The sequence below is a fragment of the Notolepis coatsorum genome (assembly GCF_963971535.1).
Source record: "Notolepis coatsorum genome assembly, chromosome: 20".
NCBI classification, from domain to species: domain Eukaryota; kingdom Metazoa; phylum Chordata; class Actinopteri; order Aulopiformes; family Paralepididae; genus Notolepis; species Notolepis coatsorum.
The window spans coordinates 21,824,327-21,842,230 of record NC_140184.1 but is presented as its reverse complement, the minus strand read 5'-3'; the positions used below and the strand labels follow the sequence as shown (position 1 = coordinate 21,842,230).

Genomic DNA, 17,904 nt, shown 5'->3' with positions numbered 1-17,904 from the left:
CCAGCTCCAGGCTGCGTTTCTCGAGTTACAAGACTAAACATCTGACGAGCATCATTTGACAAGTCATTCGGACAAGTGACCACGTCCGGTTTGGTCGGGTCCTGTATGGACCAGTCACTGCTGATGGCGAAATTATTGACCACCTTTTGTAGCTAATGAAATTCTGGAGCCAACGCTATCCCATGCAGGGGCTGATCGCATTGAGAAAGGGGTAGAAGAAGCCAGGGAAGTCCTTTGTTTCGACTAGAGCCTCGGAATCAATGGAAAGCGGACAGCCATTTTGGATAATCATGCCGAATTAACGCTGGTACACACATTACAAAAACCTTTGTAAAACACAAATTTTCCATGGGATTGTTATAAACTTTGGACCTGTACTACACAAGACTTCAGGCTATGGAACCGTTATGTTTTCCAGCTCCTACCTCTCTGGGGCTGGAACATAAAAACAGGTATCTGGCAACAAGTACCGGTAAACAGAAATGTGAGTACACAGAACTTTTACTTCCCGATGCATATGTGGTTAAGACGGAGCACATAGTGGGCACAAATCACACGCAGTTAACACTTTGGTCACCAAAAACGCCTTACCACGTCATTCCCCGCCATGCTCATTCTGCCAAAGACGCTGTACCACGTCTTTGAGATCAATATTTCAAAAATCTGTGATCGCAATCATATTTCTCCCCCGGAGACTTGACATCTACTGTTGATCCCCTCTCAACTCTCCAACGGTTCAAGAGCGCCATCTGATGGCCGATCGGCGGATCGCCCAAACCGGAAACAGGAAACGGAAGCTGGTGCTCATTCCAATTCGGTCCGATCACTCGCTAATAGTCCCAGGACTCGAGCTAGACACAATGGATAGCAATCCGTTACCAATAACTCGATAAACAACATGATTTGGACGTATATACTATTATAAAACCTGGAGATGGATCGCATATTTCTACATCCCATAATAGGAATATTTCTGCTCCACGCTCATCGCCCAACGCTACGAGGAAGCTACGGTGAGATTCAGCGTTTTCTTTTAACGTGTTCGATATAAACTGCTCTGATGATCATATCACCCACACTAGATGAATCATCTAACGTTGGCCACGGAATTATAAACGACCTCCCCCCCCCCATCCGGTCAACATCAGATGATAAGTAGTAACTTCTAGAAGCACGTCCATTTGACATTTTTTATCTCGCGCAGATCGCTATCAAACTGTATTTGATCATCAATATAATGCATTTATTTTAGGGCTATAAATCACGTTCTGGAGAAAGCTGCAGAAAACGATAAAAACATATTTATACTTTAGACCGTATTTTAGTATGAATATGTGAATGAAAAAGTATAACGTTGCTACACCCTGAACAATAGATACTTGACGTTGAATGGGCCATAGTAATGTCAATTTAGCAATACAATTTAAAAAGTTATAGCCCTGCAAAGAAGCGGAACTGCTCCATAGACAAATAGAGCTGGCGTGGGATGGTTTATTGTGAATATAAGCCTGGCGACCAAAGTGTTAAGGGTGCTATTAGCGGCCGCAATCCATTCTTTATGAATTCGCCCCTCAAGTGTTTTCACTCTTGAACTAGTGCACATGGGTCAATAACTGCCCTTAAGAAAGTATCCAGCCTTTCCATTTTGATACTGACTTGATAGGAAGGGCTTACACAGGATGTGGTGGGGTTAGGGATTGAAACATAGGCAGAGCCTTCTGCAGCCCTCAGGAAGTGTGTTTCCTTTTGCCCAATTGTTGTGCAAGGCCAGTCTATTTTGTTGTTAGGAAATGACTTATTACAATGGCCACTTGGTTATCTGTGTGTTCCCCTCACAGCTCCAGACACTGATCCAGTCTGCAGACCCAGGGGCAGATTACAGGATTGACCGAGCCCTCAACGAGGCCTGCGAGTCAGTCATCCAAACCGCGTGTAAACACATCCGCAGCGGGGACCCCATGTGAGTACACACACTCGCACACACACACACACACACACACTAGGACAAAGAGAGACGGGCATACAAACAGGTACACATGGATATGATTGTGTGTGCATACATATTTGAATAATGTATTGTATGTTAATTTATATTGCAAACGGGGGAGAAACGTAAACGGTGTAAATGCACAGTAAACCTGCTGGTCACATAATGTGGTCAGTTGATAACCAGGTTGAAACCTGTAATATAACGAGGCAGATAGTGTGAAACACCTCTTCCTAATGAGACCACCCAACTGAAGGCCTTTCACAACTAGCCTATGTATATAATTATAATATCATACTTCTGAATTATATAGCGCTTTTCTAGAACGCAAAGTCGCTTGAAAAGAAGAAATGGGTCTCGAGGCGGAATTGAAAAACTGCGATGGACCGTTGGGTTTCTGACGTCTTAGGGGGGAGAATTCCAGAGCCTGGGAGTTGCTCTGGAGAAGAGCTAGGGGAAGAGGAGGTCAGTTTGGTCACTTGTCGGGTTAGAGGACATTTTGGTGCATCCAGGCTTTTCTTGCAGACAGGCAGGAGAGTGGGGTGGGTTGTGGGGGAGGATTTGGTATATCCGAGTGTCATCAGCATAGCAGTGCAAGTCCAGGTTGAAATGGCGGGGAAGCTGACAGAGAGGGAGGATGTAAATGTTGAAAAGGACCAGGGTCCTCATTTATCAACAATTCTTAGAAAGTGTTCTATTTTCGTACGTAAGCACAGAATTTAGAATGTGTGTACGCACAGAAATATTGGGATTTATCAACCGTGCGTACACGGGTCCTACGCTCCTCCGTGTTGATAAATACCTCTTTGTTCTACCGTCAATGCTCGTGCATGATTATCCATATATGGTCATGAAACACCCCCCATGGGATGTGAAATAATGGACTGACCCGAGCGAACTATGAGAAACTCCACGAGCGAGATTGTTCACTGAGGCGCTGCCGAACCAAGAAGACACAACCCGTGTTATGGGATAAATAAAAGGCTGGCGGACTTGTACATGGTGATGTCAGATATCAACGACTCCCTAAGACCATTGCTGTAATTCTGCCTGGACAGCTCAAAATACTAATAAAGACCATTCGATAACCACTGTTTGGCGTTGGTGTGTCATTATAACCATGCTGGAATATGAATGCCTTTATTCGTTTAGTTCGATTGGCTACCGGGTATAATATGATTTGTACTAGAGGCATACAATCTATTTTGTTGTCGGTATTAGGTAGCCTATATGAATTACATAATAGCAGCCATAGCCTACATTATGCAACAGTAACTTGCGCATATATAATAACACATGGCACAGCCCTGCGAAGCCTGCATACAGTAAACTAACTTGATCATTAATCTAGCTGTTGTATCTTTACGCTTATGAAAACATTAAATAATATGTATAGGCTATAGGCCGTCGCTTTGCATTAATAGCCTATATTCTCAAATGGCATTTAATGGCTATCCGACTCCTCGCTATCCTCGCGGACGGACCAGTATACCTTATATCATATCATATTCATATTCATATCATAGTTTACTCTATCAGCCTACCCAGCATGTAATACGTTCTTTGTTAGAACTCAACTTGTTATTATTTTGCGCATAGATTGCAGAAATACGGGAACGTTTTGATGTATATTAAAAGGCTTTGACATTGTAAAACTAAATACGTGGAATTCTGTAAGCAGAATACAAGTCATATCACCCACACGATATGCTCTGTATCCACAGCATGTATGCTTTTCATTCATTTAAGACACATTTTTTGCTAGGGTTTTGTATACACATAAACTCAACAAATAACCTCTGTTCTCGTTGCAATGCGTTTTTAATTCTTATACAGTAGGAAGGGGGAAGAACTTAGAACACTATCGTGGGTGTTCATATGACTTGTATTCTGCTTACAGCTTCGAAATTCCACTTGTTTCGTTTAACGTTATGGCAAAGCCTTTAAAATATAATCAAAACGTTCCCGTAGTTCTGCAATCTATGCGCAAAATAATAACGAGTTGAGTTACGCGGAGCGCAGTCTGTCTGTGTGTGTGTGTGTGTGTGTGTGTGTGTGTGTGTGTGTGTGATTCAGACGTGTTATCCAACACTGCTGTCGACACCTGGGGCTAGATCCACAAATAATGGATTGCACAGTGCTAATTGCACCCTTACTTACAATTCATTATTAATTGAAAATGGGGGACCCTGATGTAAACAAGACAAAAGTCTTTCTCTGGTCTGCATCCCCTTAACAAGTGTGTGTATTGAGCTGTACTGTATTGTACCCATTCTGCAATCTGTTAAATAAAGTTCTCATTCATTCATTCATACGCTGCTGTAAACTAAACACCACTCACAGACATAACACCTCACTGAGTGATTTAACTCGTATGTCTTACTTTCAGGTTTTTCCGATAGCGTTTGTTATTGATTTGGAACGGGTAGACTTGTTAGCCAGCGGAGCGTGAAAAAAAGCTGCTATATGTTGCTCACCAGTCTTGCTGCCGCTGGCCGGGTTAGCTTCAGCTGAATCCAGGGAGGAGGGGGAGGAGGAGGAGGCAGACGTAGTATCCACACCATGTCGCCTGTTTATGTGCGTCGCTAAGTTTGTCGTACTACTTGTGTACTTTATAGGGGCACGGCATCGTTCGCAAATTGCTTGGGATTTGTCAAGTTGTCCGTCTTTCTTGAAAAATCCGAACATTTGATTTGTATGTAGTGTACTTTTCGGTGCGCTGTGTATCTCTTTCTCCTCGACTTCCCTGATTGTTGATAACTGTGACGCGGCTCTCGCCTTCCGTAGTAGCGAAGCAAAGATAGTCTCTGCTGTGTGCAGTGCACTGCTGACAGAAGTGGATGAGAGGAAATTATATGAAGGAATCGGTTTTGACCGATGCAAAGGCGCTACAACAGATGCATCGCGAGTTCAACCTGAATTGTAGCCGATGTGCACTTTTTCTACCGATGCACTCGCATCTTGAACGTTTATGCCGGTGCACCGATGCGAATCTGTGAATCTTAACATCACTAATCCATAGAGAACCCCTGCTCGGTCTGTCTCTCCCAGTCAGTTACAGATCATTTACTTCCCCAGCATTCTGTTTTGATCAATTAATTATTTTATTAATAAAACCAGACTTGCATTACTAAAATGCATGAATTAACTGCAAATTATTCAATACCAGATATGAAGTCTGTTCACCAGATATAATGGACTTGTGTAACTGTTACTCCTTAAGTCCGTTCTGCCTTGTGTTCTCCAAGTGAGGTCTCATCATAAAAGATAAGAGTGTTGGTGTCCTTTCCTGTTTTTGCTCATTTATTTAGCTGTTAATTAAAATTATAATTCATTAAAGAGTTGTATGTATAAAATAAATTCCATGTTCTGTCATCTAATATATTCCATTACCTTTTCTATCGGTATCGAAGTCAAAATGTTGATATTGTGACCACACTACAACATACAAAAGCAGCTGGACAACAGATATCCTTTGTGTCTAGTAGGCATGGGCCAATGTGTGATTTTGGTGATATGTGCTATTGCACAGATGTTTGTCCCTTAGTATGCACACGCACGCACAGTATAATATGCATGTAATAAATAGTTTGTTAATTAACTCTGTTACTTGTTACTTTTCACTGTGCTCCTACACTTCTTTGTGTGCTCCTACATTTATTTGTGTGCTCCTAAATTCTTTCATGTGCTCCTTGGGAAAAAGGTTAGCGTAGACCCCTGAGAGTAAATACATTGTTCTGTGGAGTAAAGCTACATGAATACATTGTTCTGAGTAAAGCTACATGAATACATTGTTCTGTTGAGTAAAGCTAAATTAATACATTGTTCTGTGGCGTAAAACTAGATTAAATTAAGATTAAACTCTTAGATTTAAATGATTCCAGCTCTCCCACGAGCAGGGCAGGCGATGAGTTTGTAAATTGGAGGTGTGTGTCTGTCTGTTTCTGCCTTTTTTATTATTATTTTTTAAACCCTGTCCTGTTGCGCTGTAAGCAAGCATTACCAGTTCACTGATTTGGATAGTGACACTGTAGTGACACAGTGATTGCTTTCACCAGATTAGATTGAGAGGCCATATAATCTCTTTCATACACTACGTTTATTTTCTTTTTTGTGCAACCCAAAGCGAACGCTATACTCGTATGTGACTGTGTGCCATAGGCTGTGTGTAGTCAGTCTCTTGACTCGCTGAAAGTTTCTCTCCACCTGCTGTGAAATAAATGTATCGGAAACAAACTTGGCCTACAGCCTGGTTTCTATGACCGCAGCCCACCCATGCCAATAAAATAACCATGATATAGCACTCACTCTCATATGTTGTTGCTTAATTATCAACTGATTTGATGATGATGATTGACACACAACCGTGTGTGTGTGTGTGTGTGTGTGTGTGCAGGATCCTGTCTTGCCTGATGGAACACCTCTACACAGACAAGATGGTGGAGGACTGTGAGCACAGGCTGCTGGAGCTGCAGTACTTCATCTCTCGGGACTGGAAGTGAGTCCTATCTCCCCCTCACCTCTAACCTTTAACCTTTAACTGTCACCTTCCTCCCCACCACAAACTCTGAACCTCTACTACTACTACTACTACTACTGGACCCCAGGGTTCATATGGTTTGGGAAAGCTTGGGAATTGTTGTGGAATGTGAAAATGATGTTTTAATGTACATCTTTACTGCTGGTAGATGTAGATAACCTTTTGAAGGGATAATATACGCCAAATAAAGTATGTCCTCATTATCTAAGTCACATGTGATGGCAGCTGCTTTTTAGACACAAGACATTCAATCTGCTACTCGACAAACAAACAAAAAATAAAGGTAACAACATTGGACACCGACAAATGTTAGTTATGGAATTGACCTGTCTCAAACCCCGCCCTCTTTTCTTGATCCTCCAATCACAACTGTCGCTTACCTCGGACAAACCAAGTTTGTCCGAGGTAAGCGACAGTTGTGATTGGAGGATCAAGAAAAGAGGGCGGGGTTTGAGACAGGTCCATTAGTCGTGGACTAGTCATGGAATTTGATGAGCAAATGTTTTTCTTTTGATCTGCCAGAGCAGCCATAGTGATCACACGGCACCAACACGCCCTCACCTTGCTGCTGCGGGATGAATTCATAAATGAGTGCAGATTGCAGGATTCTGGAGTCATTGTTTAAAAGTTCCTAGTGTTTTGTGTTTTCAGTGGCACACGGCTGATTTATGAAGTGAAGAGCTCGGGGAAATAAAGTTAATTTGAGCAGCCAGGCAGACTGAAATATAGACTCTTTTATGTTCACCCGTCCTCTCTGCTGCTGGGAATTGTGTCATAATAAAATTGCGTTCTACAGCGGATTTTAATGGATTTTTGAAGGCCTCCTTGTTAAGTAACAGAAACCTCTCGTCGCAAACTATCGAAACTGAAAAGTTAGGGCCCGGCTATATTCCTTTTGTGTCTGTCCGTCGATGTCTGTTTTTAATTATCTTTCAGTGAGGAGTATCCATTTGTTGGAAAGGGCTGACGATGTGTCCACCTACGACAGATTTGCATCCGTTTTCACGTGTTGTTTCTTCAAACGCATGATTTACACGTTTGGTTCTAATTGAAAAACAAACCTACGGACAAAATACCTTCCATCAAATTTCTATCCGTTCAGCGACTGATCAATGTAGCCGGGCCCACTGGTCCACTGGTGTATGTCACGCACGCACGCACGCCTCCTTCATTTGTTTATAATTGCTTTAATATTGCAAGTTTAAAGGGCGGCTACGTGGCGTAGTGGGCAAGGCGCTCGCCACGAATGCGGAGACGCTGGGCTTGCCTGTTCGAGCCCAGCGCTCCACATTGCTTTCAGTTTAGCTGATCGTTCATACTAATACACATTGGCCGTATTAGGGGGTGGGAAACTGATGGGTGGGGATCGGGCGTTGTGGACAGCGACTCCTACAGGTCGGTTGGTGCGCCTGCGCAGTAGAATCAGGAAGTGTCGGGGGCAGCGTGAGCCTCCCACGCGTTACTCCTCGCCACTGAGAGATCGAGCTGCGCAGGTGAAAAGATGCGACTGCTGTTACCTCAAGTACCGGAGGGGACTTGTGCTATGTATGACTTAGTCCACATTGCAGCCGGCTTGTGGGAGGCAAGAAACAGCGTCCGTGACAGGGGAGGGTTGAATTGGATGATACGAAATTGGGATGGGAGAAAATATAGAAAAAAATGGGAGAAAAAGTGGATAAAAAAAAATATTGCAAGTTTAATCGCCCCAGCAGGTTCACATTGTTCATCTCCACCATTTCCTCTTTATACATAACAGCAGACTTTCATCATGTTCACCTGCCTGTCCATCAGCAAATTCCACTTTGAATCATTGACACATACTGTAGAGCAAATAACCAATGCAACATAGAAAGTTACTGATTCTAATTACGTAAATAAGTATTTTTTATAAGTGTATAAACTGTAAACGGGCCTTCTTTTCCCTTTGATGTTGTGATTGATGACCCATTTAGGGGCTAATATATTCTGTTTGGTGGAAATTAAGGACGGAATTATGCAATCTGGTTTTAAAAAATGGAATCTAGACATAAACGTGACATTTTGAGCTTTTATGGAAGCCTGCAGAGACACCATATTATGACATTTATTTGTTAATACCATTACCATTAGATGAACATAAACATAATTCTACAGCAGACCAATAAGAATCGGGGCCAGAGCTTACTGGGATACTGTGTGTGTGTGTGCCCGTGTGTGTGTGCCCTCGCCTGTAACTTCCACGAGGGCTTGTACGTCAATAATCCAATGAGTGGATGAAGACAAAATGTTGTCTTCCTTGTGGCGTGAACTGAGGGGAACAGGCACTCTCTTATTAGCTCCGGTATCCTACTTGTGTAACACATGTCTACACATCAGAGCAACAACCTGACTGGACTCAGAGATGGGCCTACAGTACATGCAGTGAGTAAGACTGGAGATCCCAGCGGAGACCGCTGACACCAGGGAGTGGTACTTTACCCCAGGCTGAGAGCTGAAGTTTGCCCCTCTCTTATGTGTTTGAGTCCAGAGCACTTCACTTCTGGTTCTAATTATATGTGCGTTGGAATGGGGAAATATATCTATCTAAAATTCTATATAATATGTTGTTGCCTTTGAAAACTCCTTTCCTTTTGTATTGAATCGTGAACCCCATAATGTATTGCATCATATCGATCGGGCGTGGACGCATATTATTGCCCCATCCGTATAAGTGAGGCTTGTGCCTTTGTTTCAATTAGGAAATGTGTGGATCATTTGCTTCAGTACATCATATTGGACTTAATGACCCGCAATACAGTTTGGACTTGATTATACCCTAAATTCTCATGTGTTCTATCTAATTATCGACCCCTAACCACCTCCACCACCCCACTAAGACTGCAGCCGGTCTCGTCCTCTTTGTCTTTCTAATTCTTCTTCAAACGGGCCTGCTGAATGAACGTCTACTTAATCACAAGTGGTATACCATGGAAAATGAAAATGTGATTTAGTGTTGTATGTTGTTGTACAGTATGTTAATAGTATGATAGCAAAACAATACAGTAGTACAGTTCTTCTCTAATCTGCTACATGCTATCAAACCAAAACCTCCCCTTTCCTTTCAGTGAAAAGTATATTGCAATGATCAAACGGGGTAAAATGCAAATGTTGTTACAATAACACGCTATGGTTAAACACGCACCTCTGTCTCTCTCCCTCACTCCCTCTCTCTCTCTCCCTCTCCCTCTCCCTCCCTCCCTCTCTGTCTGTCTGTCTCTCTGTCTCGCTCTCTCTCTGTCTGTCTGTCTCTCCCTCTCCCTCTCTGTCTGTCTCTCTGTCTCTCTCTCTCTCTCTCTCTCTCTGTCTCTCTCTCTCTCTCTCTGTCTCTCTCTCTCTCTGTCTGTCTGTCTCTCTCTGTCTCTGTCTCTCTCTCCCTCTCTCTCCCCCTATCTCTCTCTCCCCCCCTCTCTCTCTCTCTGTCTGTCTCTCTGTCTCTCTCTCTCTCAGACTGGACCCCATCCTGTATAAGAAGTGCCAGGGAGACGCTGCCCGCCTGTGTCACACCCACGGCTGGAACGAGACCAGCGAGGTGATGCCACCTGGGGCAGTGTTCTCCTGCCTCTACCGACACGCCTACCGAACAGAGGAGCAGGGCCGGCGGGTGAGAGGCCAACCTCAATAGAAAAAACATATATATTCATTATATATAATAATATGTACTGCTTGTGTTAGGAGAGTGCAGAGATAACATACAGTTTGTTAATGTTAGAGTGCAGAGATAACATACAGTTTGTTAATGTTAGAGTGCAGAGATAACATACAGTTTGTTAATGTTAGAGTGCAGAGATAAGATAGTTAGTTAATGTTAGGAGAGTGCAGGGATAACATAGTTTGTTAATGTTAGGAGAGTGCAGAGATAACATACAGTTTGTTAATGTTAAGAGAGTGCAGAGATAGCATACAGTTTGTTAATGTTAAGAGAGTGCAGAGATAACATACAGTTTGTTAATGTTAAGAGAGTGCAGAGATAACATACAGTTTGTTAATGTTAAGAGAGTGCAGAGATAACATACAGTTTGTTAATGTTAAGAGAGTGCAGAGATAACATACAGTTTGTTAATGTTAGAGTGCAGAGATAACATACAGTTTGTTAATGTTAGGAGAGTGCAGAGATAACATACAGTTTGTTAATGTTAGGAGAGTGCAGAGATAACATACAGTTTGTTAATGTTAAGAGTGCAGAGATAACATACAGTTTGTTAATATTAGGAGAGTGCAGAGATAACGTACAGTTTGTTAATGTTAGGAGAGTGCAGAGATAACGTACAGTTTGTTAATGTTAGGAGAGTGCAGAGATAACGTACAGTTTGTTAATGTTAGGAGAGTGCAGAGATAACGTACAGTTTGTTAATGTTAAGAGAGTGCAGGGATAACAGTCTATTACACCCCAGTTCTCCATGAGTAAGAAAGTGAGACAATTGTATTATTAAGTCATATATTAACCCTATCGTGTTTTGAATTTAACAGCCAAAACCAGGAGACCATGTAAGTGTATAACGGTTCACCTAAATTGATCGATATTAATCATGGTATTGGATGATGATGATGATGACGATGTTATATGAGATTATATGATAACAGATTTGGCCATCAATGGGCCATATTAATTTGAGTAAAGGGTGAGATAATTGTAATGCTCGGAACCAATAGCACATCTTCCACCGCACGGCCAAAAGGGTCTAGTCAGGGCTGGGATCTACACCTTGTATGTATTTGGCACCAGACACAGTTTTGACTCTAGAGATTTGAGTAATGATGTCTAAGCCCTGACTCACCCTCCTTGGCCCCGTTTGGTCCCGATGCCTACATTCACACTGCAAGCCTTAGTGCTCAAGTCCGATTTATCACTCGGATCAGATATTATTTTTTATTTTAATTTTTTACTTTGGTGTTCAGATCATTATTTATTTATTCATTTTTTTTTTTTTTTTAAATGTGGCCAATATCAGATTCCAGTGTGAACTGGTCACGCTCCTGAACTGACCTGCATGCACACATGGACAATAACAAAGCGACGTCGCACGTGACACGCGCCCGTATGGAAGTAAACATGGAGGCCACTGAACTCAGTGTTTCTGGTTTAGTTTATAATGATGTGCAGTGGGGGCCAGTCCCGTTCAGTCCTTTATTTCTGCTTTCAAACAGACAGGTGATGGTATGTCCTCCTCAGCGTGTGGACATCATGGACAGTGGGAGCTAGCATGGAAGGGGGGGGGGGGGGTTCTGGGATGCTGGAACTAAAACGTTGAGCCTTCCCGAGGTTTCGTGGGCCTAACTTGACCAAACACCAGTGAAGGGAGGTGCCCACTTGATAACCCTGCTCGTATGCTGGCTCTCGCTGCCTATCTATCGACACATTGGGTGGTGGTGGCGGCCATTAGGGGCCATGTGGTAGAATACTGTATGTAGCATCAGCATCATCAATACCTGGAGCTCACATTTGAACCATTTCCTCCTGCACTCACACCCCTTACCCTAAACCAGGTTTGTGATTTGTGCTGTTTACACACACACACACACACAAAACCCAGATCTGAGTCACATATGAGACGCATAAGAAATCAGTTTTGGGTCACTTTAGCCTGCAGTCTGAATGTAGCAGAGGTACCAGGAATAGGTTGACAGTGATAAGTGGGGACCGCTGTGGTAATTGCAGTGTGCAATGAGATGACTCAAGACACCTTGATTCTATATGATTATACAGTACCAAGAGTTTGTGTGGTGTGTGTGTGTGTGTGTGTGTTTGTCTGTGTATTTAAGTTAATCTTTGTGTCACTGACACGTGTGTGTGCGTGCGTGCGCGCGCGTGCGTGTGTGTGTGTGTACCCGTACCTGTGTGCATTGTGCTTGTGTCTGTGTGTCCAGTTATCTCGAGACTGCAAGATGGAGGTCCAGAGGATCCTGCACCAGCGGGCTCTGGATGTGAAGCTGGACCCTGAGCTGCAGAAGCGCTGTATGACCGACCTGGGAAAGTGGTGCAGTGAGAAGACCGAGACGGGACAGGTGGGGAGAAAACACACGGGTTCAATTCCCTACACCGTACGGCGTACGGCAAGGGAACGGGTTAAAATCTCTACACTGACTGTACGGCCTGCAGGGAAACGGGTTCATTTCTCTATACCGCATGGTCTGCAAGGGAACAGGTTAATTTCTCTATACCGCATGGTCTGCATAGGTTAATTTCTCTACATCATACAGCCTGTAAGGGAATATAGAGTGATCCGTGCTCACATTTGGAATATGCTTAGGCCAAATATTTTATCAACTGGCAGCATTTCAAACCTTTGTTGTATATTGTTAAATGAGACCATTTATCACAGCTTATTTTAGAGCAACAGATTGCCAAAAGAGTGTGGTTTAAACTTAGTTGGTTGTGTAGTTACATTTGTCTGCTTGTTGTATAATGGGGAAATGCCTACATTATGTGTGTGTGTGTGTGTGTGTGCACGTTTAGGAGCTTGAATGCCTCCAGGACCACATAGACGACCTTGTGCCAGGCTGCAGGGATGTCGTGGGTAACCTGACGGAGCTGGAGTCTGAGGTAAACTATCAATCACTTGACCCGATCAACCACTAATCTCAAAGTAAAGAAAAAATAAAACAACTTCAATTAGACTGCCTCACCGGTCGCCATGATCATAGAATGTGAATCATAACAACGCCTCCTCAGTCGTGACCCTCAGAGTCAACCCTCTGAAACCCAACGATGAGCCTGTTGAAAATCCAACATTAACATCACTGTTTTGAAGGCTGCAGTGGACTCAGTGTTTAGGCTCGTGTGAAGCCAGTGATGTCATATGGATCTCCAGATGACGAGGTATCCAATGATACCAACCATGTCATACTAGCTTACCAAGAAAGGGCCTACTGTACATATCACTCCAAGTTTGAACATTTCTTTATTGCGACACAGCGTGAGTATTAGACGACGATTTTTGGTGTAAGAAACATGTCTTATATTTAGGAAATATCAAGTTTTTTTTATTATGTCATTGTTCCATATTCATTTAACCCTTTGCCACTGCCGCGCTACCAAACGGTTAACCCTTTCACTGCGACAATTCACAGAAGGTTAACCCTTTCACTGCCACGCGGCAGCAGGTTAACCCTTTCACTGCGGCAATTCACAGCAGGTTAACCCTTTCACTGCCACGCGGCAGCGGGTTAACCCTTAAGACTTCTTACCAGTGTCTTGGGCTCACCATCGTCTTTTATCTTTGTTCGCAGGACATCCAGATTGAGGCTCTGTTGATCCGAGCCTGCGAACCAGTCATTCAGTCCCACTGCCATGTAAGTACCCATCCAACACCGTCTGATGAAGCCTTATTGTCAGATCTCTCCGAAATGTTTCTTTAATGTTACATGCGTGAGCTCTATTTAGTACAATGGATGGATGGATGGAAAGATGGATGGGCGATGATATTGTGGGCAGAAAGGATGTAGCGATGGATCTTGTATTTAATGTGAATGAATAGATGGATGCTTAAAGTCCCCATGAAATGGCTAACAGTGATTACACATGTTTCCTGTAAAAACAGGACTTGTCGCAGATATTGATTGCTGTTTACAGTAGCCAATAGCATTGAATTGCGTTACGGTCGACTCATTAACAAGCTAACGTTGAACATTGTGTTTTGTGTTAACTTAGTCTCTCCAGAAATATAATGTGGCGCCGCTAGCGCTGTGATTGGCCCGCTTGCTTGATATGCAAGGACGGCATTGCTCAGAAGGAATGCTCGCACCACCGCAGACAAAACACCAGCCACGCGGCCTTGGACTTAACTATTGTTGGTGGCTTTTGGCTTTTGCATACCCTCCTTTCTTGTCTGTTGCATTTCCATAAATCAGTATCTCTGATGCAAGAATGTGTCTGCTCACATTGTTTTTGATGGAGTTAATGGAGATACTGACCCCTGAAAATGCAACAGACCGAGAATGGAGGAAGGGTATGCATGTAAAAGTCACCATTAAAGGTTAGACTTGTGCGGTTTGAGGTAAAATGAATACCTGTGTTATCCTTTAATCTCTGACATTTAAAGCTCGTTCTCTCTTTCTCTCCATCCATCGCTCTTTCTCTCCCCATCTCTCTCTCATCCCTCCCCCTCTCTTTCGTCCATCCTTCTCTCTCTCTCTCTCTCTCTCTCTCTCTCTCTCTCTCTCTCTCTCTCTCTCTCTCTCTCTCTCGTCCATCCTTCTCTCTTTGTCTGTCTGTCTCTCTCTCATCCATCCTTCTCTCTCTCTCTCTCTCTCTGTCTGTCTGTCTCTCTATCTCTCTCTCTCTCTCTCTCTCTCTCTCCTCTCTCTCTATCTATCTCTATCTATCTTCCATGTATCAGGATGTAGCTGATACCCAGATAGATACAGGGGATCTGATGGAGTGCCTGGTGCAGAACAAACACCAGAAGGAGATGAATGACAAGTGTACTGTGGGCGTCACACACTTCCAGCTAGTGAGTCCAACCACACACGCACACACATGCACACGCATAAACAGCCAGACAGATTGGGCACTAAGCCCCACTTTAAGCCCACTTAATCAATCAGATTTTCTTTTAGATAGATTTGAAAGAAAATGTCAGTATGCCAAAATAATAGTGGAATCATTTAATTCAGGGGTCTCAAACTCGCGGGCCATTTTCGGCCCGCGGGATGATATTTTGCGCCCCCATACTTGACATCAAAGTTTAGTGTTAATGCGGCCTGCGCGCAACTGTTTGCCGAGTCGTTGCGCGAGAGTTGGACATTTTATGGGGCTGCGGCACTGCAGATATACCCTACTCCAATGATCCGCACGGACGTTAGGCGGTGTTGCACTCGCTACCCAGTCTGTAAGCTAGTAGCAGTCGCAGAGGCTCTGGCTAGTAGTAACGTTCATGTTGTGATTTTCGATGCAAAATAAATATTCAACATTCTCTTTTGAGACTCCGCCTCAGACTCTTATCCTTTGGCACTTGGAACTTGCTGTACTTTGCTTGCAGGTCTGCAGCCATTATTGCTGGATTATGAATAGCACCAACTTTAGCCAAGGTACCGTTATCAAGCTAAGCTAGCTGACCTAGTTCGTCTTCCCCGCATTGACATTTGATAACGTTAGTCGGCTAACGCTAGTCAGTAGCTACTTGACTTAAATACGATTCACCGTGGGTGCATTATTGTTGATAGACGGACAGTGTCAGGTCCTGGAGAACGGACAGGCCATCATCTGATTTGATGTAACGTTAAAGCAGATGTTGTTCCAACTAGCTAGCTTTTCAGCTAATGCTATCATAACACCAGCAAGCAAAACACATCCTGTCCGAGCTCCCCGTCACACGCTCTGTCGGGACAATGGAATTTAAGAAAGTGTATCTGCTGTTAAAATGACAAACAGCATCACACTTTAAAACACGTTCATTTTATAATCCTCACTCTCCGCAGGAGATAAATGACGTCATGGGATCGGAGGCTAGAATTTACGTGTACTCGCCGATACCGATACCAGCATTTTAGGCAGTATCGGCGGCATTTCCGATACTGGTATCGGAACAACTCTAATTTTAATGCAACCTTTCCTCAAAATTCAGTGCTAAGAACCACAAAAATAAATGGAATGAAATCATCATATCAAGCTGCAAGCAGAATTATTGTTAAATCTATGTCACAACGAGAAAAAGCAACCAAGTCCTCACTCAGTGGCAAGAAGCCATTCTCTCTCTCTGATGCATACATAATAAAATAATGTATGACTGAAGTGATGGAGACCATGTTTGAAGGCAAACAAAAGCAAATCCCCCTCAGATAGCACAGCAACCAGAATAACTGAAATACTGGCTGGTGATTTGATTTGAAATTTGAGCTTTGTGATAGAATAAAAAAAATGCACAGTGCATTTCCATAGCTGTGGATGAGTCCACTGACACCACTGAGAACCGTTCATGTTCTGAAGAACTGTTCATGTTCTGAAATGTTATTGCTAAAGATTGAGAAGATTGGATCAGTTGTACTTTTTTTTGGAATACTTGAAACCCTTTTTTTGTGGAATATTTGATGCGGCCCAGCCTCACCCAGACTCTACCTCCAGCGGCCCCCAGGTAAATTTAGTTTGAGACCCCTGATTTAATTGGTCATAGGGGGGTCAGTAAGCCAATCAGAGGGCATCATGATGTGAAATATAATTGCAGCTAACCAATCAGGGGCCCCTCAAAACATCAAATCATCATGTCAAATATAATTTAAACCGAACGGCAACATGTCTAAATGACCCCTCTCTGGTGCAGAGATCTGCTTCAAGGTCAAATGGAAGGGCCCCCAAATAGTTTTTTTTTGCTTAGGACCCAAAAAGGCCAAGGGACGGCTCTGGTCCAAACAAACACACACACACATTATCAAACAGGCAGGGGCGATGGTGAGATTACATGCACATTAATATTCTGGATACTAGTTAATATCCCAGCTAAGGTCACAGATTGGATGAGGTGTTCATGCGTGTTGTCATTAACCCTTTATCTGCCAGGGATTATTCTGATCTTAATCCACTGTCTGCCAGTACTGTAAGTCTATGGAGATGTTCCCCTTCTTTGCAGGGCTATAACTTTTTAAATTGTATTGCTAAATTGACATTACTATGGCCCATTCAACGTCAAGTATCTATCGTTTAGGATGTAGCAATGTTCTACTTTTTCATTCACATATTCATACTAAAATATGGTCTAAAGTATAAATATGTTTTTATCGTTTTCGGCAGCATTCTGCAGAACGTGATTTATAGCCATAAATACATATACTGTATTACATCATCAAATGTAGTTTGATACCGATTGACGTCAGATTAAAATGTTCAATTGTACAAGGTCCTAAACGTCATGCCTCATCATCTGCTGGTGACCGGGGGGGTTTATAAGCCTGTGGCCGACGTTAAATCATTTATGTAGTATGGGCGATACATAGATCACAGCAGTTTATATGGATCATAATAAGCAAACACGCTGAAACTTACCGCAGCTTCCTCTGACCGTTGGGTGGTCAGCGTGGAGCAGAAAGTTCGCGATTATGGGATGTTGATATATGCGATCCATTTCCAGGTTGTATAATAATATATACGTCCAAATCATGTTGTTTATCGATTTATTGGCAACGGATCGCTATCCAGTGTGTCGAGCTCGAGTCCCGCGAGCGATAGCGAGTGGCCGGACCGAATATGGATGAGCACCACTTCCTGCTGCTCATTTCCTGTTTGGGCGATCCGCCGATCGGCCACCAGATGGCGCTCTTGAACTGTTGGAGAGTTGAGAGGAGATCAACAGGAGATCTCAAGTCTCCGTGGGTGAAATATGATTGACATGACAGATTTTTGAAATATTGATCTCAAAGACGCCTTACG

General features: G+C 43.2%; 1 protein-coding gene across 2 annotated transcripts in view; it reads left to right on the top strand.

Annotated features, from left to right (window-relative positions):
• The window catches only part of glg1b (golgi glycoprotein 1b), a gene marked incomplete at its 5' end in the record, with an annotated part of 178,631 nt that overhangs the window by 131,106 nt on the left and 29,621 nt on the right, over positions 1–17,904 (top strand). The window contains 8 exons of one of the 2 annotated variants that reach the window (XM_084337369.1): positions 1,839–1,960; positions 6,384–6,485; positions 9,993–10,146; positions 11,013–11,030; positions 12,411–12,548; positions 13,000–13,086; positions 13,773–13,835; positions 14,882–14,995. In XM_084337369.1, coding sequence (XP_084193495.1) covers positions 1,839–1,960; positions 6,384–6,485; positions 9,993–10,146; positions 11,013–11,030; positions 12,411–12,548; positions 13,000–13,086; positions 13,773–13,835; positions 14,882–14,995 — 798 coding nt within the window. The remainder of the gene's footprint in view (positions 1–1,838; positions 1,961–6,383; positions 6,486–9,992; positions 10,147–11,012; positions 11,031–12,410; positions 12,549–12,999; positions 13,087–13,772; positions 13,836–14,881; positions 14,996–17,904) is intronic. The other variant, XM_084337370.1, reaches the window with a different exon arrangement.